Source organism: Megalops cyprinoides, chromosome 4 (genome assembly GCF_013368585.1).
Source record: "Megalops cyprinoides isolate fMegCyp1 chromosome 4, fMegCyp1.pri, whole genome shotgun sequence".
Lineage (NCBI taxonomy): Eukaryota > Metazoa > Chordata > Actinopteri > Elopiformes > Megalopidae > Megalops > Megalops cyprinoides.
The window spans coordinates 31,773,560-31,798,062 of NC_050586.1; the positions used below are offsets into that span (position 1 = coordinate 31,773,560).

At 45.4% G+C, this 24,503-nt stretch overlaps 1 protein-coding gene across 1 annotated transcript in view; it reads left to right on the forward strand.

The window, feature by feature from the left end:
• Positions 1 to 24,503, forward strand: part of adgrv1 (adhesion G protein-coupled receptor V1) — a 139,956-nt gene that overhangs the window by 84,576 nt on the left and 30,877 nt on the right. Inside the window, 1 exon segment of the mRNA XM_036527651.1 lies at positions 21,822 to 21,938. Within this exon segment, the coding sequence (XP_036383544.1) occupies positions 21,822 to 21,938 (117 nt within the window).

The window sequence follows — 24,503 nt, forward strand, 5'->3', positions numbered from 1 at the left end:
TTTTCCAAGGATCGTTAGCAAATTGTGCAAAGGGAAAGCCAAGCAGATACCAACAAATGTGGGCAAAGCCACCCGAAGGGATCCACTCCGAGCCCTGACAACAAAACAATCTTTGGCCGCCTTTCCCATAAAAAGCGGGGGGGATGCCATTGTTAAAGCGGTGAAAGAGAAATGTGGCCGGCGAGGTGGTATGACGGAGAGCTCATCTGGCGTGGCTGCGCAGACTTTAATGGGGTCTCTCCCTGGAGCTGGGGATTTTCCACTAGTATTACTCATGGAGGAAAGACAAGGCAAACATCAGCCCTACTTAGCCAGGCCCTCTGTGGCAAGATGTGGGCGCGCTCTGTTGTCCCTTTTTATTGTCCCGCCTAATACTATTTTGGATGGAAAATTCCACTCCTCCTTTTTTCAGGCTGGTACAATGTATAGCACGATGCATCGGGTCGCCGCAATGGTGGCCTTGCATATGCTGTGAAGGAGGTCTGATTCCATTGTGGAGCTACTCCTCATCACTCTAACGCTAGACACTGTTAATCCGGGAGATTGTGCACTCCCTGTTCCTTCCTGGTCTGGCCTAGGGAGATTCTCATCATTAATGAAGTGTCTGAAAGGGCAGAGGAGTTCTATAACAGAGATGGAATGTTCCCTTGAAAAGACAGAACGTTAGTAAGGTAAATAGAATTCAATAGCTTAGAATTCTAGAAATTCATTGATAAAACTCTGCCTGCATTGAAATGACAAACCTTTGCACACTACATTTTGGAGTCACAGAGTGCTTGGAGAATTTGACGACTTGGTGGAAGGCCTGTGACAGGACTAGGAGGGGTTGAAAAGTTTGTGCAACGGTTTCATTAGAGAGTCTTTACAGTCGCAGGATCCTCAGGTAACACAGCTCTATTCCAGTCACGTTCAAACAAGGACCGTCTTCACTGGAGACCGCAGCGGCCAGAGGGGTGGAGGTCAAGGGTCATTTCCGCCACCAAGTCCGCCAGATGATAGATGTCGGTCAAGGACTCACTAACCCCATTTCTCTTCCACTGACGTTGTTGAAGGCTCGTAATTAAACACTGATTAACTCACCGGTTTTCTTTTTTACAGAGACGTGCGACCCCTCGTCAGGCTGTAGTTGACTTGGCTTTCATTCATAAAGTTTTTAGTTAAGTAACTGGAACCCGTGCTGGGAATCCATGCTGATTTACAGTGAGAGAATGTTTCTCCTTACGCAAGTCTGAGTGGCCTTGCTGTCAGTTAATGACTGTCTCTTGACGTTAGCATGGGACTTTCTCCTTCTTTGCCTGTTTAGTCTCAGCTGGCGGGAACATTTGACATTACTGTGACTCTGACCCGTGGGAAAATGGCATTAGAGAGGGATGCTGTACGTTTAAGTAGCGATACCATGCTCTTAATTAGAACATTTGATTGAGAGCAGCTAGCTTTAACCAGATGAACCTGGTTTCATGCTGATGTTCCAATATGACTCTAGCCTGCTTTGAAAAGAGGCTGTCTTGATATAGTTTTCTTTGCATCTTTGACACCACACTCCATGTCTAATGGCACACACAATGCTAGACTAGTTTTAGACAAGCAAAACATGAACATGGATAACTTGAAAACCAACATGTTGTTTTGTTAGTGTGAAAGTTACAGAATATTTTGTAAGAACTTGCATTTAAAATCTAGTAAAAAAAATATACAAACATTCTCATGTTCCTTCCAAAATGAGCACTTTTAAACCCTTTTGCTCATATCAAACCTGAAGCATAGACATGAGTTGAAACTTTTGAAGTGGCTCAGTGCATTTTGATGAAGCGTGGTGCTGAAATTGCTTCTTGAGCGGAGGCTATTACTTGAGTCTTCTCTTCTGCTTTTCATCTGTGCCTCCAGGGATATCTGTGAACTCTGCACCCCCAGGTTTATCTTTGAAATAAGTGAGCTTTCTGGTTTCTGGGCAACCTTTTATCCTCGGTATTTTTTTTTTATTGCATATCATGTAAATGCAAGAGACTGATCAAATACAAACCTCATTTTCCTCACGGCCCCCAGTACATTTTCTGTAAATAAACTCTGTGCATGTACTCTTGGCTGTGTGTAAAGATCATGACCTCTAGGAATGGCAACCCAGCCTCTGTTCTTCTTGGGTACATGAGTGTAGGTGCTATAGTTGCTATGTAGATTTACAGTTAGACAGCAGGACAGGCTGAAGTTAGTTGTCTAACAGTAAATTATAACCATTTTGCTAAGTTGTATTTTATGTCTGGTCTGTTTCATAATAGATTTTAACACCTCGTAATGGCTGACTTAGTAGTTATCAATCCTTTCATCAGGACTCTCGCCACAAGTTAAGGCCAGGAATGCAGCCTTTGTGATAAGGATCTATATGGCCCTGGGAGATTCTCCAGGTGTGTCCAGACAGGAGCAGAGTAGTCAAGGCACATGATCAAACCAGTAGATTAGAAGCACAGTGGTAGCGTGACAGGATTTAAATCTGAACAACTGACACCTCTTTGAATCAGGAGACTTACACCTCTCCCCTCCGTTGTCACTCTCGCTGAGGGGCAGTGTGGACAGAGGTGGCAGTGACACAAGCTCCTAGAGCAAGACAACTGAAGATCGCATGCAGTGGAAATTTACCCTGGCGCCAGGCTGACCTGACTCTCTGTGTCTGCCACATTAATGTGCTTCATACAAGCAGCAATAAAGCACATTTACTGAGAGCAAGCGGGGACTGTCAGCAGTAAATGGTTTTCTGGAGTGGACGCTGTAGCGCTGTCGCAGAATGTAGCGTTCATATGCCGTATGTGCAGACTGTGCCCTGCGTATTGCACCTACACACACACACACACGCGCACACGCACACACACACACACACACACAAACATACACGTATACATGGAAACGCACTTATAGGGACAGCAGTGCATGCACATACATATACCTATGAACACACACATGTGCAAACATAGACACAAATGTGTACATATGAACACACACATAGACACTTATGCATATACATATACACACATTTGCATACACACGTGCATACACACACGTATACGCAGGAACACACACATGCACACATACACATATACCTACGCACACACATGTGAACACATAGACACGTGTGTACATATGAACACACACATAGACACTTATGCATATACATATACACACATTTGCATACACACGTGCATACACACAGGTATACGCAGGAACACACACATGCACACATACACATATACCTACGCACACACATGTGAACACATAGACACGTGTACATATGAACACACACATAGACACTTATGCATATACATATACACACATATGCATACACGCACACGTATACACGGGAACACACACATGCACACAAAGATACACATGCAGACACACAGACAGTGACACACACACCCACATGTACACACTGCTTTCGCCTCAGTTTTCTGCCCTCTGGTGACTGCAAATATCGGCAGTGTGTACCCCCAAACAGGCAACACTTTATACAGCCTCATTCATACTAACATAAAATGAAAATGAGCTATGATATGGCTTTATTTTTTGCCTTCAGTTTTGTAGACAAGTTTTTCTTCTGTCTCTTACGTGGGAACAGTACCGACATTAGATGTGCCTGTTGCCTTACATAACTGCTCTCCTCCCGGTAGAAAGAGCAAGTTGTTTATCTAAGTGGTTGGAAACGAGCTGCATTACAAAATGTCCGGAGTATATACGAGCAATGTATGTGGCAAATCTATTTCTTACATAACCCTAATTCTTATCAGTCCAAACGTAATAGGATTTGTGTTTCAGCGTCTTCTTAAACTGTACAATGGATTAATCCCTGCGGCTGCAGTGGAGGTAGGTGTTACGTAATCAGGAGCCTATCCTGTTTTCTTCTATATCGGCTGCGGTGTTCTTTTTGGTCACCGATGAGGAATGCAACCCCTGTGTTAACATCCTTTTGTCACATAGATTTTACACTTGTGTTCTGTTCCCATCAGGTTCTAACCTTAGCTATGCTACAAAGCATGAACTCGGGGGAAGAGTTTGGGGGATGGGGGGGCGGGGTGGTTCATTGGTTTTTTTTATTCATCTTTAAGACCCTGGAAGGCTTTGTTATTAACATAGCTTAAATCCTCACCAGTCAGGCGACTGAACACAGGGCTTAGCACAGGGGGCCTTTTCCACTGATGAAAGCATGTTCAAGTGAAGGGACTGCATCACTTCACATCCCTGCGTCATGAGATCCCGTCCCGCTCGGTTCACAACGGAGCGAGAAGGGGGCAGGGGTTGTTTTTTTTTTTTTGGATAGCACCCCCAGGAAGGGTTAAACATCCAGCAGAGTGCGATAAATGACTGGATGAACATGTGGTCACCTTTCCACATCTTAGTTTCTCCAGCAAAGGTCACCTTGCACTGGCTAGATATAAGCACAGCTTTTGTATTTCTTTTTGTTGAGCTGTGCTTAGTTGTTTCTGAGAATGCTGGCAGTAAGTCTGCAGTGGCTAAAATGAGGGAGGGACATTGACTATTAGGAACCAGGGGTCTCGCCGGTGGCACAGACACCTCTTCTCGTTCACTGTGTCACGGGCCTCCCTTTTGCCTGTGTCAGCCTGTGATTGGTGCTGGCACTGACCAGCCTCAGGACCCTGCTGTAAACACTGGCAGTGCCGCATGCCAGACGGTACTGTTTAATCCAGCAGTTACCACAGTAAGAAGATGCTAGACTAAGATTGGGAAATGCTGGGAAATTTCAACATTTTACTGGACTCCACCACCCCCTCCATCCACACCCCCAATCGAAAAGACTGGAAAAGAATTGTAGGCGGCAACAGTGGGAGAAACAGGATTTCCACACACAAGCTCTTCCCAGTAGTACTCTCTGACTCCCAAGCCTGTTCAGTTTGGCAGGCCTTTTCATTATTCAGTTAAAGCCAGCCCGGAGTGGCTGTTGATTTCCCTGCAATGTGTCTAATCAGATAAAAAAACGCGAATGACACTGAGGCAGACAGCAGCAGTAGCACAGTAGCAGTGGGAGTGGGCCCAGGTGTTTGAGCAATGAGTGAGAGGAGCAGCAAGTCCTGATTGGCTGAGCTGGCAGAACTGGTATGACAGAGACTTGGGAGCAGCAGAGTGATGCGGGGGGGGGGGGGGGGGGGGGTGTACTGACATTACATCCTCTCCCGTTTGAGGAGTCAGCTATCGTGCAGCATGTGAGAACATAGGGAGTGGAACAGAGGAAACCCCCCCCCCCCCCACACACACACACACACACACACACACAAACAAAATGTTTCATAGCAGCTATGCAGCTTGTTGCCTGCACCAGTGTGGACTTATATTTGACACTGTACAAACCAGTTTGTTTCTTTTCCTTTTTCTTCTTTCTCTGTCTTACTTTGTCTTACTAGTTTGTGGTTATATATATATATAACAGAATTAAAACATTTAAAAAATGAAATATTTTTGAAAATCTACTATTTCTTCATAAGGCCTGCTTAGATGTTTAGCACTTGAATGTACCTTCATTTAGCAGGTGATAGGGGTTGGTGCTGATTCTGTTCAAAGGAAATTAAGGCCAGAGGTCTGAAGTATTAAGTGTGGATTTCTGGATCATGAAAGAATTAATATCCCTCTTTTTTAATCGATGGCACTAACAAATAGCAATGATGAAATTTAAGCATCGTGCTCAGTTGCTTTGTCCAGGGTGTCAATGGATGGCAGTGCAGAGAGGGGGTAATACTGCCCTGGGGGGGTCACCATTTGTCTCTCTTATGTGACACTGTTATTTCACCCTGCTCTGCCTTGGGGGCAGCCTACAGAGTGTTTGTATGTGCCCGTGTGTATGCGTGCATGTGTTTGTGTGTTTGTGTGTGTGTGTGTGTGTGTGCGTGTGTGTGTGTGTGTGTGTGTGTGTGTGGAGAGAGGACAAGCCCAGTGCACACGAAAGTTGGCACTGAGACATCCAGGCCCAGCTCTCAGGAGGGGGATCCAGTAACAACTGCAGAGCGTCTCATCTGTACCCAGCTTCTCTCACCTTGACCGCTCACCTTCCCTCCCAGGAAGCCCCACTGGAAATGATCCCATCCTGCATCTGTGCAGATGGTGTTTCGCTGTCTCCAAGTCAGACAGAAAGCTGTGTAACTCCCAGGCCTCTGGTGCTCTTTCAGAAGGGCCTGTCCTGTCTAACTGTCCTGTAGCCAGTACAGATCGCTCTGCTGTACATTTTCGGGGCTGTCAGGTTGAAGTACGGTAAGACACGTGGGGGAGAAAAATCGCTTTGTTTCTATTTTTCACTCTCAATTAGTCAGGCTGTCTGGCAGAATTCATTCATAGGAGCTGGGAGTCATCGGGCTTAATTTTTAATGCTGTCAGATGAGAATAAGATCAGAGAGAGAGAGGTGATATCTCCTCTTGTGTCTCATTAGTTGCCACCGTGGACAAACACAGAGCACTGGCTTCTGAAAAACACGGCGATGCTGTGTCCAGATTGTTCCGCAGTGTTTCATGAAAGGGGCATTGATGGATGTACTGCAGGACCAATTCTGAACTCCTGCACACCAAACACTGAATTCAGTTGCAGATGTGTGCAGAGAAAAAGCACCAGACAAAGAAGAAACAGACAAAACAGGTTGTGGAAGAGAATTCCCTGAAATGTGTGCGTGCACGTGTTTGTGTGTGTGTGTGTGCACGCGTTCACACATGAGAAATGTGGGTCCAGTCCACCACAGTGACAGCACAGTCTCAACATGGGCTCAACAAAGCAATAATAAAGACACAAGTCGGCCTCATCACGAGCTCAACATAACCTCAACGCAGCCACAGCACACCCACAATACAACTACACAGACACAACGCAGCCACAACAGGCACAGTCCAGCATCCACACAGACACAACACAGTCTCAAAATAGCCTCATTACAAACTCAAAACGTCCACAATACAGGCACAACTCAACCTCAGCACAAGCTCAACACAAATGCAGTACATCCACATTTTGAGCACAGTGGCCCTTATGGTTCAGAGAGACGGAGAAAAAGACAGAGAGAGACAGAGAGACACAGAGACAGCCAGAGAGATGGACACACAGAGACATACAAAAAAGCTATACAGATAGAGACACGGAGGGAGATGCATGGCTGCTACGTGCAAGACGCCCTTACATACTAAACATTTATTAACTGTCCTGCACCACGTCAACCAAAGTGATGAACTTTGACTCCCAGCAATAGCTGGTATCCATTAATCCAGTGCAGTGTCTGACATGGTCAGGTTTTGTCTCAGGCCTGGGGATGTTAAACTGTGAAAAGCTCTGTGTAATCTATGGGCTGGGTAACACAGTTAACTTTCACTCACCTTCACCTGTATGCGTTGTTGCTAACTCTAGGACTAAACTTTGCTTTCCCTGACACCAAACGACAGTGTGTTCACCTCAGTCTATTTTTAGACAGGTGAGGGTTTGCCAACCAATAGGGACCCAAAATGGATCCGAAAGCAGTCCGTGATGGACCTGGGGGCACATGGGGAAGTTGTCGGCCTTGAACTTTTCTCTGGTTCCAGAAAAAGCTCTGCAAACAGCGATGGGAATCCAGTCAGACTTTGACATCACTGTTTACCGATGCTCCACGTGTACCACCACGAGCTTGCGCGCTCCTCAACACGGTTAGCTCCTTACAACCACTGTGCCTCTGTGAGGGCACGGTACCTGTGGCAGTCTTCACTCCTCACGATTACAACAGCAACACTGACTGATCCGTCCTGCAAGACAGAGTGGTTTGACGTCTTTTGAATGCCGTCGAATATAAGGCATGTTGTTTACACAGGTGCCGTTCCTTTCCCTGTCCGTTAAGTCAGTTAGTATGGCTTTTAAGGTATGATTGCACATGATATACTTCACTGCATTGTATTCAGGTTGTGAGGTTGTCTGTGCTATCCCAGACACACAGGGCCATGCTGTTGAATGGTGTCTAATATAAGGCATGTTTTTCATGCAGGTACACATCTCAGTTCCATTCCCTGTTTGTTCGTTCAGTCAGTATGGCTTTAAAAGTATGTACATGATGTACGTTTCTGCATTGGAATCAAGCAACAGAAAATATTTGCAGCAGTCAGTTCTCATGCAGTTCTCATATCACATTTGTTCCCACATGATCACATGCATTTTACCTTCAGTAAAAGTAGCAAAAATTCTGACACAGGTCCTTAGCAGTGTGGCTGATATTCACCTCTCTCGTCAGCTGTAGTATTAAGGTTGCCGTTGAATGAATTCGCAGCACTGCACACCATTCATCTTTGAAGCATTCCCTACGTCCTAGTGTTAGTACTTACGCTTTGTGAGGAAGGCTGAGGGTGTCTATGCTGTCCCAGGCACACCAGGCCATGTCACTTTTCAGGCTTCTGTCCTTGGTTGGAACGAGGTTCCATTTTAAACACAGCCATCTTAATTCAGCTGAATTGTCCTCTTTTTCTCTTGCATGGCACCCAGCCAAAGCTGCAGCCATTCCCCTCCGATGACCCTAGAGGACCCCTGGACTCTTCAGCACAGGGGGCCACTCTATTTTTGGATGAGAGGTGGGACTATCTCAGATCAACTCTGAAAATCCCAGGAACTTGGACTTGTTGAAAGTCAGCCAGGGCCCTTGAATAATTAATCTGTCTCTGCAGCATGCGGGTCCTGTTCATTTATCTCGAAACCAGAAATCAGTGACAACCGCTTTCCTCCATCAATGTTTTTGCTACTGGGTCCTGATTATAACAGACCAAATTCGTTTCAGGTCAGACCTATGTGGATTCAAAGTATTTCAGTTGTTACTTGCGTAGTGTTTACCGATGGTTTGTTGAGCTGTCATTTACCTTCAAAATATGATTCATTTACCAGAAAAAATGGGAACAATTGGAGAAAACAAGTTTAAAATGGGTTATTGGCCGATACCTTTAATCAGTTAAAGCCCATGATATTTTCTTTCAATTTAAACCTTTTGAGTAAAAATGAAATTGCTCTTTCACTTAATTATATAGAATTGTGTTTTATAAGCATGGTCATAATTAGATATGCAAAGTGCTAAAATAACACTAGCTAACTAGGTCATGAAAATGGCATTCCAGTCTTGGAGGGTGTTCAAGGACCAATGCAGGAGTCACCCATTCTTTTGTGACAGTTCCAAGACGGAAGAGATGAAAAAACAAACAAAAATCAGGAGACATGTATTGTGTACGACCAGAATACAATGGCAGAAAGAGTTGTCACCGTCCTTTTATTGATGTTTGTTGCTTTTTGAGATTTGTTGGTGGGGTGGGTTGTTTCTGAGGACTGCAGTGTCCAGAGACTGGCAGGGCAGGAAACGGTAAAAGGCCTGTAATTTCACAGAGCATGGTTTACTTTGGGGCTCTTTTGTCACGCATGAGGCCATGCCGTGTCACTGTGTCCAACGTTCAACTTTGTTTTGTTTATATCGTGGGCTTTGGCCAACCCTGCCAACCTCAGTGGGCTCAAGGCCTTTGGGTTTCCATGCCAACGAACTAAAGAGCAGGGCCCTCTATGCGTGTGTGCAGGCACGCACACTGGCCATATAATATCACAGGTTGTTAGACTCTAGTTTATATTTTTTATATGTCCAGCTGGGTAGAGTTTACTGTTTTCTTGTTTCAAACCTTTCTTTGATGAGGTAGATATTTGTATTTATCCTGGCCATGTTCCTTACATTTTGTTTCTGAATTATTTGTTTGCGTAATTACAACATTTCTACCACATTTCGACATTGCAACATATCTTACAGATTCCATTCTGTTGTGTAAATACATGGTGAGATTGATTCATACCCATTTTAGTACCAATGTATTATTTCTTTACAGACCAGCTTTGACAGGCTAGGAGGGCTTTCCCTGTTGCTCCTTTTCCTCAGTGTCACAGCCTGGCCAGTAGGGGCCACTCTTGCCCCATTTCCTCCTTGCAAACGCACCCAAAAAAGGCAATTTGATGAAAGCTCCATATCTGCTGATCAATATTTTCCCTTGCCTACAAATGTGTGACTTAATAGGATTTCACATTGTATCGTCTTTTTGTAAAAGCCATTCAAAAATTACTCTAGTGTAGTACTACTGCAGTGTTACGCTGAATAGTGAATGAGCATGAACCGTACTTTGGCAGGCTGCCAAATGCGATTGATACTGTATTTTCATGGGAAGTCGTAAGTTCAGAGGGATGCATATTTAATCATATTCATATACTGGAGGAACCTAGTTCCCTGCCTCGATTGTTAAATCTCCAGTCACGCTACATTAATGTGTCTAGACTTCCACCTGTTGATCAGACAGCTATTTAGAATGGCAGCTCCAAGAGCCATGCATATCAGTGAGAAGTTTGCAATACACAAGGCATGTATATACATTTATGTGTGTGTATATATATATATGTATATACATACATATATATATGCACCTACAATTGCATATATAACTACTCTCCATCACCCAGAGCAGAGTCCACATACCTTGGCAGCCAGTACTCTGTAAGATATGTATAGCGTTGACATTTGATCTAGATATAGCCACTCCAGCATCGATTCTCTCATTTATGTGCAGAGAGTCTTGGCTAATCTTTTCAGAGATATACGTTTGGTCCCTTCCTGTCTGCTGTGCTCTCTCCCGAGGGGGCTCCTGCGAATAGCATTCGCCAAATAGAAATACGACAAATCAGGATGCTATCTATACACGAAAAATTCAATTTACTCTTAAAGTTATGCCATGCTGTGGGAAGACATGACAAGAAGGGGGTCAGACCTTGTGATGCAACTGCATGACTCAATAAGGCCTTTCGTAAATCGGTCCAATTGCCCCCCAATTGAAGGCGATTTAACATTAAATTGGTTGAGAGAGAACAAATCACCAGGCACCAAGGGATGAAAACAATGCACTATGGTAGTCTTGCGTCACACACAAAATCAAGGGAAATAACATTTCCGCCATCTTTTAAAATGAACGGGTAAATTATAAAAAAGAAAACAACATTAATTTGCATCGAACAGTGGAGCACAAAGGACTACATTCATTCTGGCCGCAATGTCATTCGCCCTGAGCTTTGGTTAACAAATTTAAGCAAGGGTTACGTCTATAATCTACTACACAACATTATGCATTTAGGAGTTGGTGAAATTGGTGGAATGTGTTGCATAAGAAACAAAAAAGCATACCTGTAGCACGTGTTTAAATGTATTTCTTAAAGTTAAGGAGAAATCACGCTGCGCTTTGTAAGGACTGATTGAACAGAGATGGCGGCTTCTCTTTTCAGTTGGCCTGACAGACAGTTGATCGCCCATCGCCCAGTCTACATGTTTAAATAGTGGCTTGGGTGTTGTTTACCGTCTCTCAGTCTCTCTGTTTGTCCTGAATGTGTCACCACACCTGACACCGGTGACCTCACCGCACACCGTCCTCCCTTGGCTCTCTCTGCCAACGACCCCCTCTCGTTTCCACGGAACCCAGAGGGATAGTGAGCCCAAACACAAACAGAGAAATTAGCACTAATTAACCCAGTATATATTTACAGAACCAATATAAGGGAAGGGGTTTGTTGATGTTGAGCTGAGGACCTATCAGGTGGCGCTCCAGGTATTCGCGAAGCAGCAGGCTGGTTTTGGAGACAAAGCAGCCATTTAGTAACGCTATGCCAGTATACGTTTGCAGTCAGTGGCGAAATCCAGTCACAGCTCTTGAACTTGGTGCCAGAGGATAATAGAGTGCAAAGAGCTCTAATCGATCCGAATGGATGTCGGCGTGAATTACCTGCAAAGAATCGAGCACATCCTAAGCAAACAGTTAGCATACCCTCGTAGTGAGGAAATTGGGCTCGAGTTAGAGTGGGCAGCTGTGTGGTGAGCAGCAAAACTTGTACCCAAAAGGTTGCTGGTTTGATTCCCAGGTGCTGTTGTTCCATTGGGCACAGTACTTAACCCAGATTGTTTCATTAAAAATGTAGCTCCATGTTAACATATTAAAACTAAGTGCAGGTAATGTGAAGCACATGCGGATGCAGTATAAGGAGCCGCTGTGTGATTGCTGCTGCCACCATGGCAAGTTGCTTAACCTGGACTTCATCAGTAACCCTGTGCCTGCACCAATGGGGGACATTGTAAAATGGAAGAATTTTATGTTGCCTGGGATAAAAGCATCTGCCATTCAGCTAAAGCGTGTAATGCGTGACCCCAGACTGAATTTGAATACAGTTTTTAACTTAAGGTTTCAGTGCCCCACCTGCACTATCTATTGAAGCAAAACGTTTTGGCAATGCTAATGACTCGCTGATGAATCTCTGTGAGCCACCAGTACCTTTTTAAGTTGGTGTTGAATTGTTCTTTGTGGTATTTGTTACGGCTATTCATGATTGTCTTTGAGCTTGTGTGGGACAAGGGACCTCCACTGCTGCCTTTTTGTATTTATGAATAGACCCTTTACACATGTAACTGTTGACAACATTTGCGTGATTGTATAATGTTATAAATATGTTCTTGCTACAGATCCATCCAGGTGAACGTGCAGCTGAATGCGTCGAGTTGTTTTGCTATCCCTGTGCACATGGGGAGCTGCGGTGAGCTAAATGCTAAAGCTCTGAGTGTGAGAGACGTGGGTGGTAGGGGAAGCCTCTAACTTCAGCACACTGTGTGCTTTTCTGGCTGAAAGGAGTACAAACACAAGCCCGCAGATGTTGTTCCCGTATATCGCCGCACAAGTGGCCTCCCCCAGGCCTTTGAATAAGCCTGAGCCAGACCGCGCTGTTTTTCCTCAAGAGTACACAAGCAAAGCCTCCCCCGGGGCAGGTCGTGCACTCGCACACATATACACACACACACGCACACGCACGCACACAGAGAGGTCTGAAAACCGTAGCCTCGCCGAGGCAGAACAATGGACTCACTCGGGACCCACAGCCGCCGTTTCGCTCAGGCAGGTCTGGAATAAAACCACACCTAGCTGTGATAACTGTGGACTCACCCAGGCAGAACAATGAACACACATACTGGCGGCACAGGCACAGCCAGGCCTACGATGAGAACACGCCGGTGTGATAATTCCGGCCTCGCCTGAGTGCACAATTGCACAATTACCATCACGTAGCGAAAAGGAGAGCTGACGAGAGGCATACGGGAGGGCATGATAGGTGCCTTCAGGTGCGATAGCGAAACCCTCGCTCGGGGTGCACAGTGAATGTGCCCCTGTCCCGTAGCAGAGAGAGCTGAAGGGGCTGTATTGTAGCATAGTGGTAATGATCTGGGCTCGTAACCCAAAAGGTTGTTGGTTTGATTCCTCACTGCAGAACTGCTGCAGTAGCTTTGGGCAAGGAACCTAGCCCAGCATTGCCTCAGTAAATATCCAGCTATATAAATGGATAACATGTAAAAATTGTAAGCTATGCAAGTCGCCCTGGATAAGATCATCTGCTAAATGTCAATAATGTAATGTAATGAAGCAAGAGAGTATGCAAGGCAGATTTCGCCACTCACAGGTTCTGCAGGTCCGCCAGGGCCCCCATGCAGGCAGTACTGCCGCGAGCGCAGTGATGTCACCACGGCCACAGGAATGCGCTGGCTGTTGTTGTGTGCCAGAGAAACTCGATCGGGCAGTGTTTGTTTGGTGACAGAGAAGCCTTCGGGAAGTCGTGAGAGGGGTTGTTGCCAGGAACAACACTGAAGTTTACCAGTGAGCCCTGACCTTTTGGCATTGTTTTATTAAAAATAACACGAAGGAGCATTTGCGATCCGGACCAACATCATTAAAGAAAGAGGTAGCCATAACAGTGACAATAAAAACAGTCATATATGTTCAGTATAATTTGACTTTCATTATCAATAATCCATAGTCAGTCACCTGATGTGGAGCTTTCTTTTTATTCCTATGGCCATGCACCCTGACTGTGGCTCATAGACATTTTCTTTGCTGTACGCCATTCCAGTCAGTACACTGTGGATATTATCCAGCTTATTACAGGCACTAAAACCATAATTAAGAGGTTTTATCCTGCCCCCAGGATGCACGCCATTGTGTGCTTGCAGGGGCAGTGTGATCTCCCTCATCCGTGCGCCTTGCTCGTCCGGTCAGGCCTGTATCAGACTGAGACACCGTCTCTCCTGCGCTGTCCCACTAACCCAGGGCTGCCACCCCCAGCTGACCTCCACGTCACAAGCAGGCTGGTGAACGAATCAGAGGCTTAACCGCTCGCTCCAGTGCTGACACCGAGCGCTGCGGTTTGGACAGGCCTCTGATGAGCAGACCCTAACAGCAGTAAGCGCAGAGCCAAGAACCAGGGGTTCCGCAGAGCTGCCGTTTTCACAGAGAACAGAGATATCACGTAGAGTACTTTCATTTCTCAGTTTCATTTTTATACATTTTTGTTCTGGGCTTCCTTTTTGTTTCCTTTATTTTTTTCCCCTCCCGATGCTCTTTCGCGGGTTTCGTGATCGGCGGGGTGGGCGGGAGGGGCCCGAGCGTGCCGCGGGAGCGATTGTGAGAGCATGTTCGTGGCTCTCGCCCCGGCTCTTTCCGAACAAAAGCAGCTGTGGAAACAACCGCGAGGCTGCTGAGGCTGGCGCTATCTAGTTCAGACCGGTAGCTGTTAGCAGAGGAAGAGGGAGGAGGGGGAGAGGGGAGAGAAGAGAGGGTGGTGTTTGGGGGGGGTGGATAAGTATTTCTGATGGCAGTCTGGCTCCTTTATTCAGAGGAACAGAGCTGCAGAATGTCTGGCAGATATGACCACCCCTTTCTGATGTAATCCTTTCTGACTGTTCTACCATTATGTCATGGTCATTACAAACAATGGCAATGTGATCTGCATTGGGTGAAGCTGTAAACATTTAAGATATGTATTGCTGACTAAGCTGTTTTTTTATATGTCTTGATGGTGCAGTGAAAGGTATCATATTCTAATAGTCTAGCATCACATTTCTTTGAACAAAGATTAGATTAGATTACGTGTAGAAGATTATGTAGTTAGTAGTATACAATAGTATTCAGATGGTGGTTCACCCTGTAGTAGTTCGCTGCTATCTCCAGTTTTGTTTTGAAAAGCTTGTGTTGTACCTTAGAATTCCCGAGAATTCCTGAACCCTTGCAACTTAGGGAAAAACAGAAGTCATTAAAGGACTGCATTCTCTTCCTGCTTCAGATAAACGTACAATTGTCTTTTTTATGTTCTTCATGTTCTTTATCTCTGCAGCAACAAAACAACCTTCATAACAACTTGTAAATGAGATTAGGAGTATGAAATCAGGTTCCTCTGTATTGCACTGCCATGGACCAGGAAAACAACATGACAATGTAACCATGTGCAATCACAACAAAGAGACAATGCTGATCGGACACTCCCCCGGTGGCTTGCCCAATCAAAAGCCTCAAATCAAATGCCCTGGCCTTGGATCTTGATGGTAAAAACACATTGCAGCAGTCCACAGAGGCATGGCCAGACAAGCAGTTTAGTGTCTTTCCCATAAACCAGGATTAGAGCGTGACTCTGAGGAATAGCTGCTCCTTCATTTTGTCATTATCTGTTGGCTGTATGAATTAGGTCCTGCCATGTGCGTCCTGTCTCCTTCAAAGACATGCCATCTGCCGACCCCATCACAGTCTTTTAGGGTCGTAAATCTTTAAAGTAAGAAAAAAAAATGTGTGCCTGCATATGGGTGCTATCTAGTTCAGCGTGAGCGTGAGCGTTTTACAGTATACAGCACTATTTATCTTTGCTGTATCGTCCTGGGATCTTTCCCTTAAATGCAAACAGAGGTGCTTTCTTTTGAAGGCAGGCCCTTTTTTTTTCCTGTCCCTGCCACTTGTTCTAATGCGCATCCGGCACAGACACAGATACCGGGACTCACGCAGGCAGGGGCTCGTTGGTGCGGGGAGCGAGCACACCTGACCCCAGTCCTGGGGGGGGTTGCTGCGGGAGCGCTGGCGGTAATCAGAGGAGCCTCGCTGCGACGCGCTTTAGGAGCCTGCTTGCGCTGGCGCCAGGCTCTGTTTACCTCCTCGGCTTTTTAGCTCCATTGTCTGACAGGAAAATCCTCCAGGCCAGCCCTCTGCAGTCCTCCACACTCTGGATGTATGTGCCTTAATGTTCCGGCCAGGTTTAAGTTCGACTGGCACCGTTTCCCCCCGGTACGTGTTGGGCCATCTGTTGTCAGCATGCCGTCTCCGGTGGAGAAGGGGTGTCATCAGATTTTAGGACACTTTTTTTGTCAAATTCAGCAGCTTGTTCAGAGTGCCTTGTTCCTGCAGATAGACTAGATTAATGTGCGGAGGGAAGCGTGCTTACAAGGGGGATCTTTGATGCCCGGAAACTCTGTGAGACGCTAACCTGCTGCAAAGAAAATTGTGTGTAATTACAGAGCACCAAATGCTGTTGTTTAGAGTGTATGCACAGCTTGTGCCTGTTTATTGTGGAAATAAGGAAATTTGCCACTTCCTGCTTGCAGGTGTCGGGTAGTTTGCTTCTGCCTGGGTTACAGAGCAGTCATTGGGTAGCACTGTTGGACCAGGGAAAACGATGGTTTGGAGTCACACAACCTCCATTTTCTGGAATAAAGGTATTTATACCAGTAATGGAAGCGAGAGAGAAATAAGGTATTTCTCAAGACTGTTAAGATATCCAATATTGTTAACAAACTTATGTGTACCAATAGAACTATGGCAAGGGTGGTCAGTTGAAATGGTATTTGACCTGACAGTTGGTCGGCGCTTGTGGAAGTGTGGGCACTGTGCTGGCTGTTATATAAAAGAGTGCTGATTTGGTGGAAGATTAGGGGGTTCTAAAAAAAGGGACTGACACTTCATAATCACACTGCCAGCTCCCAAAGAACACTGACCTCCAGACTCCGTCACCCTCCCCCTGTTACTGGTCAGTCTCTTAGAGGAACTGGCTGGAACAGCAGTGGACTCACCCTATTGTTTACAGGAGCCACATGCCAATAAGACGGGTTCAGGGATGTCTTTTTATTGCACACGTGTTTTTGTCTCCTTTACGCTGACAGGCACTACTGAAAGCGACCATAATAAATGGTTTTTTGTTGTCATCTGACCTTGAATCAAGGCTTCAAGGTTTTATTGCTTTTCATTGCTATAAAGCTTATATAAAGTTACAGATTCATATTCGTGGCATTTGTAAAAAACTATGGTAGTAACGATGTAATTTGAGGGATTTAAATCTGTTAAAGTCTGGCTAGTCACTGTAGCACTGTACAGACTTTACTGTGCTGTCGTAAGCTGACCTGCTGATTACCAATAACATTGATATAGGCAGTAAACATCTTTAAACATCTCACCAGACTGAAGAACTTTATTGACTCGTGACCATAATGGGTTTAATAAGTTATTAATTTACAGAGTACAGCAACATTGGCCAGGCAAAATCAAAGTGACACCTGTGACACTAGTGATAGTGTCATTGTGAATTGCCTAAATTAATATTGTAACAGAGTTTAACAGAGTTAAGAGTTGTAAACAGCAGCACTCAAAGTTCCAGGGCTGTTGACGGGTTGACCCAGTGCAAAGCAATTTCCCACAGGTTTGTCAAGTGGAGCATTTCCAAAACAGTGGATATGACTAGGCTGCTCCTGTCTGCATAGACATGGCATCTGAGTACAATAAACCAAATGCAAAACTATGTGCAGGCATAGTATGCAGAAGTACCAGGAACATTTGGAAAAAAACAGTCATCTGCAAATGCACTTTCCAAGCACTTGCAGATGTGCTTGTCAGCGCTCGTTGAAGACCCTGCGTGAGGGAATGTTCCGTGACCTGCTGTTGTTGGCAGGGGAGCCGAGAGTACCCTTAAGCCTCTTCTGTGATTGTTTGTGTTCTGTCATTAGCGGTATCCCATAATGCCCTGCATGTCATGCATTCCCCCTGCTACCTGTCAGACTTGATGGGTTTATAGGAGGTCCTGGTCATGCTGCTGGTCCATCTGGCCAAGCAGACAGCGCAAACCAGCTGATCTCAGATCAGTTTGAGTAATATGCCATCTAATGGCTCTTAATTATCATTATTATTTTAAGGGATTCCTAGAAGACTCCTGCGCTCACACTGGCCTAATAATGAACCCCCAGTCCAAAGATGTCTGACAAAACAAGGAGCAGCTAGCTGACTGGTACTACCTGCTACAGTGTAGCCCTATGCACCTATATTTAAATAACTTAATATAGCTTACATGAGACCTAAAGGTCATTTGGAAAAAGAAAACAGCAGAGCTCTATGGCAGATGTGACAAGCACAAATGTCTCTGAAGGCCTTAATTACACTGACCTGGCGGTGCTTCCCGTCTGGGTGAGTTAGCTGTGTAACACTCCTTTCCACACCTTGTGCCTCAGGTGTTATGCAAGTAGTTTTGGTTTTTAAAAGCGCTTGACATGGAGTCAGCCAAAAGGTCACAGACGCAGAGTCACTCGCAGAGACTATATTAACTGTCACATTTATGATCAATAACCTGGCTCAGGACAAGACTGTGAACTTGAATGGAGAAGAAGGCCTGCCTCTTCCATGAAATGAAAATGTATTGACCAACCATGAAAAGATGTTAAAGCCGCACACTGAAAACTCTGCTGGCTCAAACATAATTTCAATGTCTGTTTATGTTTTTGCTGCATTGTGCAATGTGTGAAATTTCAAGTACTTACTTAACCCTTGACCAGAAACAGAGCTTGAACAAAAACAGATCAATAGTCCTGGCATAGTGGCATGGTTTACTGGGCAGCGAGTTATTACCCAGAATGCAGGGGTAACGTGTGAACTTAGACCGCGGATGGGATGCTCTTTTGGCCAAGGGTGTACTGTGCCCTTGGCAATATCACGGTGTCCACTGCCAAATAACTGTTGCCAGGAATCTCACATCCCAGCAGCCATCTGGCCAGGGCAATGTTCCAAGACATCTCTGCCCTCATGCCTATCTCTGAGGGCCTTTTTCTCCTTTTAAAGGGTCTGGATGTCTGTCAGAAATTCTCTAATCCTATGGCTGCTTTTTAAGCGGAATGGGATTTTTACTTGATCTTACTTATTCTGGATGTTTATTTCCGTTTGGCCACAGAGATTCATTCATGTTCATTCATATTTCTTTCACTTGGGTAAAAACTGTTTTCTATCTCTGTGCATGTTTGCATTTTAAAACACATTATCACACGGTAAGTGTCTGTTTTACTGTCTGTGCCACCCTTTCTAATTCCCCAGACAGCTGAGTATAAGCAAACATGTCTCAAAAATGGAAAATCCTAAAGTGTCATCATTTGGGGGAGACTCAGAGTTTCTGCCAGTAATCCCAGCCCTGTGGAATGACTTCAGCTGTGGTGAGCAGGGGTTTCAGTCTGTTTGCTTTGGAAGGTTCAGTCTGTTATAGCAGACAAATCTCCTTCCCCTGATTGGCATGCCCCCATCATTGTCATCTTTCAAATAAAAGAAGCTTAATTAAATATAATTAGGTTCACCAAGCTATTCTTAACTGCAGGATGCTTCTGCACTCACTTTTTGGGGTAACTTGAACAAGCTCATAATGTTTTTGTTGTACCTTGTTTCTATGGAGGTGGCATTTTGAAAAATGCCAACTGCAACTTTGGCAATGTAGTCTGTAGTCCCTTTATTCCAAGTGTTGTTGCTCTTGGAAGTGTGTATAATTAGTCACGGCCCATTGTAAGATCAAAGTAAAAGGATTTCAATTACTGTGTGATGCAGCTGATAGGATTTTTTTAGATTCTTTACAGAGCATTAGGGTGATTAAAAAGGTGATATTAAAAAATCCATAAATCTTGAAGTGTTTTGAAGTTCGCACAATATTCTGTGGACAAAAAAAAACACATGCAGAGTTCCTGGTTTGATGGGAATGTTCTTGATAACACAAGGCTTTGCTAGGAACTGTTGACTCAGTTTAACCCCTTATTAACAGTACTTTTGAAATGGCACCTAGTTTATTGCTGATACAGGCACAACTGCTTTGACATCTTTGAGAGTCTTTGATATCTGTCTGTGCCTCCAAATGGCTCAGGCTGTGTCTTATCTTATTTTAGTGACAACAGAAGATACTTACAGTTTGAACATAAGTGGAGTTTCCACAGCATGTTCTATATAGAAATGCCCATCAGTACATCATTATGGCCAAAACACACATTCATATTTTTTTAACAAAACATGATTTCTTTAGCAGCTACTGGAATTAAATTATAGTAAATGCAAAAATACTATTAGTAACAGTTCAGGCAGAAATATAAAATAGAAATAAACCTAAACTGTATGCTCTGTTGTTTTTCCATATGGTTATGATATTGCTGTGTGCAAGAATCTACTCAGTGAGGGTACTGCTACAGTGCTGAAGAAAGCAAATGTTATGCTAATTACAGAACATCACAACAACATGTCATTATCACACAGTGGCTTGTGCGTTAGACTTGTGAAATGCAGTCTTGCAGTAATTACACGTTATGTCATCTTATCTGGACCTGCGACATGTGAATGGTGGGGTTGTAGTTCATAATAGTGGTGATGATGCTGAGAAAATTAGGGTAGCGGTATGAGAGTTTATCCTCCAGGCATCCAGGTGCAGCCGTTTCAGTAAGGCCATCCATCACCCCTCAGAAACTGGTAATCTGACAGGTCTTCTGCTGTCTCTCACACACATGCTGTCTAGCTCTTTCTGTTGCTCTCTCTCTCACACATATTTTCCAGATCTCTCTCTGTCTCTGCCCTTGTCTCTCACAGATTCTCTAGCCCTTTCTCTCTGTCTGTCCCTCTCTCTCTTACAGACTTTCTAGCCCCTTCTCTCTCTCTCTCTCTCTCTCTCTCCCCTCCTCCTTCTCCTCCTCCCCCTCCTCCTCTCTGTCTCACAGATTCTCGAGCCCCCTCTCCTTATTTCTCGATCTCTCTCCCTCCCTTTATCTGGTTTCTCTCTCTTCTGTAACTGTGCTCTTAGGCCTCTCTGCCTCTCTCTCATTCTGTCTCCCTCTCTGGTTTTGTGTGAATTAAGATGTGGGGATGACTCAGAGGTTAACAGGCAGGCAGACAGAGGCCCAGCGTTGGCGGGGTGTCACCAGGCATGACGTCGCCAGCCCTCCACTCAATGACACAGCCGGTGACAGAATGGGAGGGAGAGACAGGCTGATCCCAGTCCTCTGGCCCTGACCCCAGGGAGTGCTGATGGACAGTCCCCAGTCTGACTCACCCACCCTGCTGTGACCCACTCGGGGGTGGTGGTGGGGGGAGGGGGGGTGAGAGGGGTGTGCTGATGCAGGCCTGGGCAGACTTGTGTTACATAATGGGGCACAGGCCTCTTAGCCTCTGCCGGCTTGATCAGCCCTGAGCCACTCCTCTGGGGGGTAATCAAATGTTCCGATCAGGGAGCTGCAGAGCCTGGCAGTGGTTTCAGCTTCCGTCAAGGGTTTTTTCTGGATATCTTACACAGCCCGTCCCCTCCCACCCCGCCCTTACTGCTGCCTTACTGTTCACACTGTGTCCTTTTACGTCTCCTCTGTGCTGTACCAGGTTCCTGAAGGGCATTTTAGGGAGAATCATTTTTTTCTGTTGTTTTTCTTTAACGTAGCTTTTCCTCACTGCTATACATTAGTCGCCCCCCCCCCATCCATACACACACACACACACACACGCACACACACACATTGCATTTACATTATTGGCAGACACACACAAAATGTGCAAACACAGTGCATCTGAGCTTCCTGCTGCCTCCTCAGTGCATGTGTAGTAATTGCCATGTAACCCTGTGCTGAGCTGAGAGGTATTTCTCAGGAGAACGCACACAGGCCGGAAAGTGGTGACTGGCAGGCTCTCCTGACGCATCTCCCCTGCTTTCTCAGATCTGCTTCCTGGTGTCGGCTTTCCGGGGCCGGCTGCTGTCGGACGACAGCTGCGCCGCCCTGGGCCTCTTCTCCCACTACTTCCACCTGAGCCAGTTCAGCTGGATGCTCATCCAGGTAAGCTGCCGTGCCCCCCGTCACGTGACAGGGAAAAACGTGTGCCTGCGCATCAGCTGCCACAGAACTCCACAGATAAGGTCAGGGCATAGCAGAGGCGTCTCAGACATGCAGAGCAGCCATTCAAGACTATGTGTAATCAGTTCCCTCCAAAGGACTGCTGAGCTCCAAAAATGGCCAAAACGCACTGGTGCCAACAACAGGATATTTGAATACCTGAGAGACCCACAGTCTCATAAGCGTACTTGTTGCATGCTGCTTCAGTTTATGTTTTCTTTAACTTTCATGTGTTTCATTTTCTGGTAATTTTCTGTGTGTCCCTCAGTTAAATGGCCCAATAGGCTTCTGTTAAGTACAACAACCTGATAGCGACCCCTGCCTCCTCTGTGTGCCAATGTACTGGTCCGATAAGGAAAAAAAGAAACAGGGGTATGCGCTAATAGCTCTTATAGAAGGCCTGCAAGGCCTCTTGAGAATGTTTTAATCCACTTGCAGACTAAGCAGCTGGGGAAAGAGAGTGAGACTTTTTGGAACCAATTCCACAGGGCTGTTATAGGGAGTGTGGACAGGATGTGGAATGTACAATACACTCATCTCATCTCTGCGCACAACACACAATTCAGGACAGATTTCAGACATTACATTCCCTCCGATAAGCATGTGCGCAGACACAGATGTGGTGAGTTGTGGTCAGCCTGGGGTTGGAATGAGATAAAATATTTTGCCTCCTCTTTGTGTGAAAACATTTCAGTATGCTCTTTTCTGGGAGAAGATTTTCAAGTCCAGTTGTGTGTAGATGATAGTGTTAATTACAATTATCAAATGAAACTTTAAATGCAATTTGTCAGTTGTACTGAACATGAATTGATTGCTGGAGGAGATATTTCAGAATCCTGAGCACTGAATGGGGATTTAACACAAACAGGCACAGTAAATCTGAATTGCAAAAGATCAGCTTGCTCTCTTTGGTTGTAGTGACTGCTCCGACGGGATTTGCAAGTCAGAGTCTGTGTAGGGGTAGGCAATCTGACTCCACTCAACCTCCACATAAAAGTGACAGTAGTTGATAATAATGTCCATTTTTTTCACTTCTGTGAATATCGCAGGGAAAGGAATGATTCTAACTTGAGATTAGCTTTGCTTCCTACTGGTATAAGCAGGCCTCTTATATAATGAATTGAGTAATTTCATCTCCCAAGACAGGAAAGAGTAAAAAATGTGAAATATTAATTCACATACATTTCTTTCATCTGCTTCAAAGACTAAGAATGACTGCTGTCACTTGTGTAGCTTTGCTCAGAGAACTTAAAGCATCTCAATATGTTGCATTTCTTTCATGTGAACATCTCTGCGTGAAACAGCTAAATCAACGGACCTGTGAATTTCAAATCGCAAATCAAGAGTAGGCCGAAATGCAGGCATAAAACAAAGAGTGAGCTGTTCACACAGAGGACCCCTGTGTGTGAGGGCTATATGTTAAAGGGCGCTGGAAAAGTCATGCGTTGGCAAAAATGACCCACATTTGCACGTCTGCCCCCGGGCGGACAATGGAACGCATTCAGGGGAGGCAAACCAGACAATAGGAGGTATTGAATGGCCATGCGTAGTAACTGTGGAGTAACACTGGGGTGTTTCAAAGAGTACTTCTGGAAAGTTCTAAAATAACACTTCGATGTGTGCTTTGCAGGCTTTGCCCTTCGCAAATCCCTTTTTTTCCGGTACATCTCCTCTTGAAAAGTTGTAAAAATAACGCAGGGGGAAAAAATGTTCACGTCAAAGATAAATATAATTTTATTTCACTGCACACTGACTGTCAGGACCTGGGTTGTTACAAGGGAGGCATTGTAATTGTGGAAAAGGAGGACGGGTGTGGTGTTAATTAGAAGTAATTCTATAGAGGTGTGCCTTTCAAAAGACTCTGCAAAGATTGGTTGGAGCATTCAGCCTTCCTTCTCTGTAACTCTCACTCCTCTCCTGAGCAGAGAACATGATTAGGGTCCCTCTCTTATGCAACACTTTTTTATGTAAGCTGCAGAGGGATGCTGGGCTGGCTACGTGTTTCCCCGCACATTTTTTCCCTAAATCTTGTTGCGGTGATGGCTCCACGTCCTGCCTGCGTGACCCCGCTCTGTCACCTCTCGCTCCATCACCCCCGGTGGACCTCCCACTCCTCACCCCAGTCTGAGCACCGCCCAGCTGAATGACCTCTTCCCTTATGATGTAACTCCCCTGCAACTGCCACAGCTCTTGGGAAGTTTCTGTGCACCGCCTCAAAATATTCACAGCGGCACAACTGGGGGCCGTGCGGCGTGCCAGTGCTTCTGACCACAAGCGCTCGGCTAGTGACTAAACCTCACGTTCATCCAGTCCTATCTCTGAGAATGTGTGCCGATGCGCAGTGTGTCTCAGTAAACACCTGCGGCAGGATTCCCACAGGTCACTCTGAAGGACATGGTTTCTAGGCTGCCCGTCGAAAAACCTCCCCTGGCTGAGCTAAGCTTCAGCCAGAGCTTGTTTTCCTCTCCACAGTTTATCTAACTTTCGCGGTGACGTCCGACAAAGAAA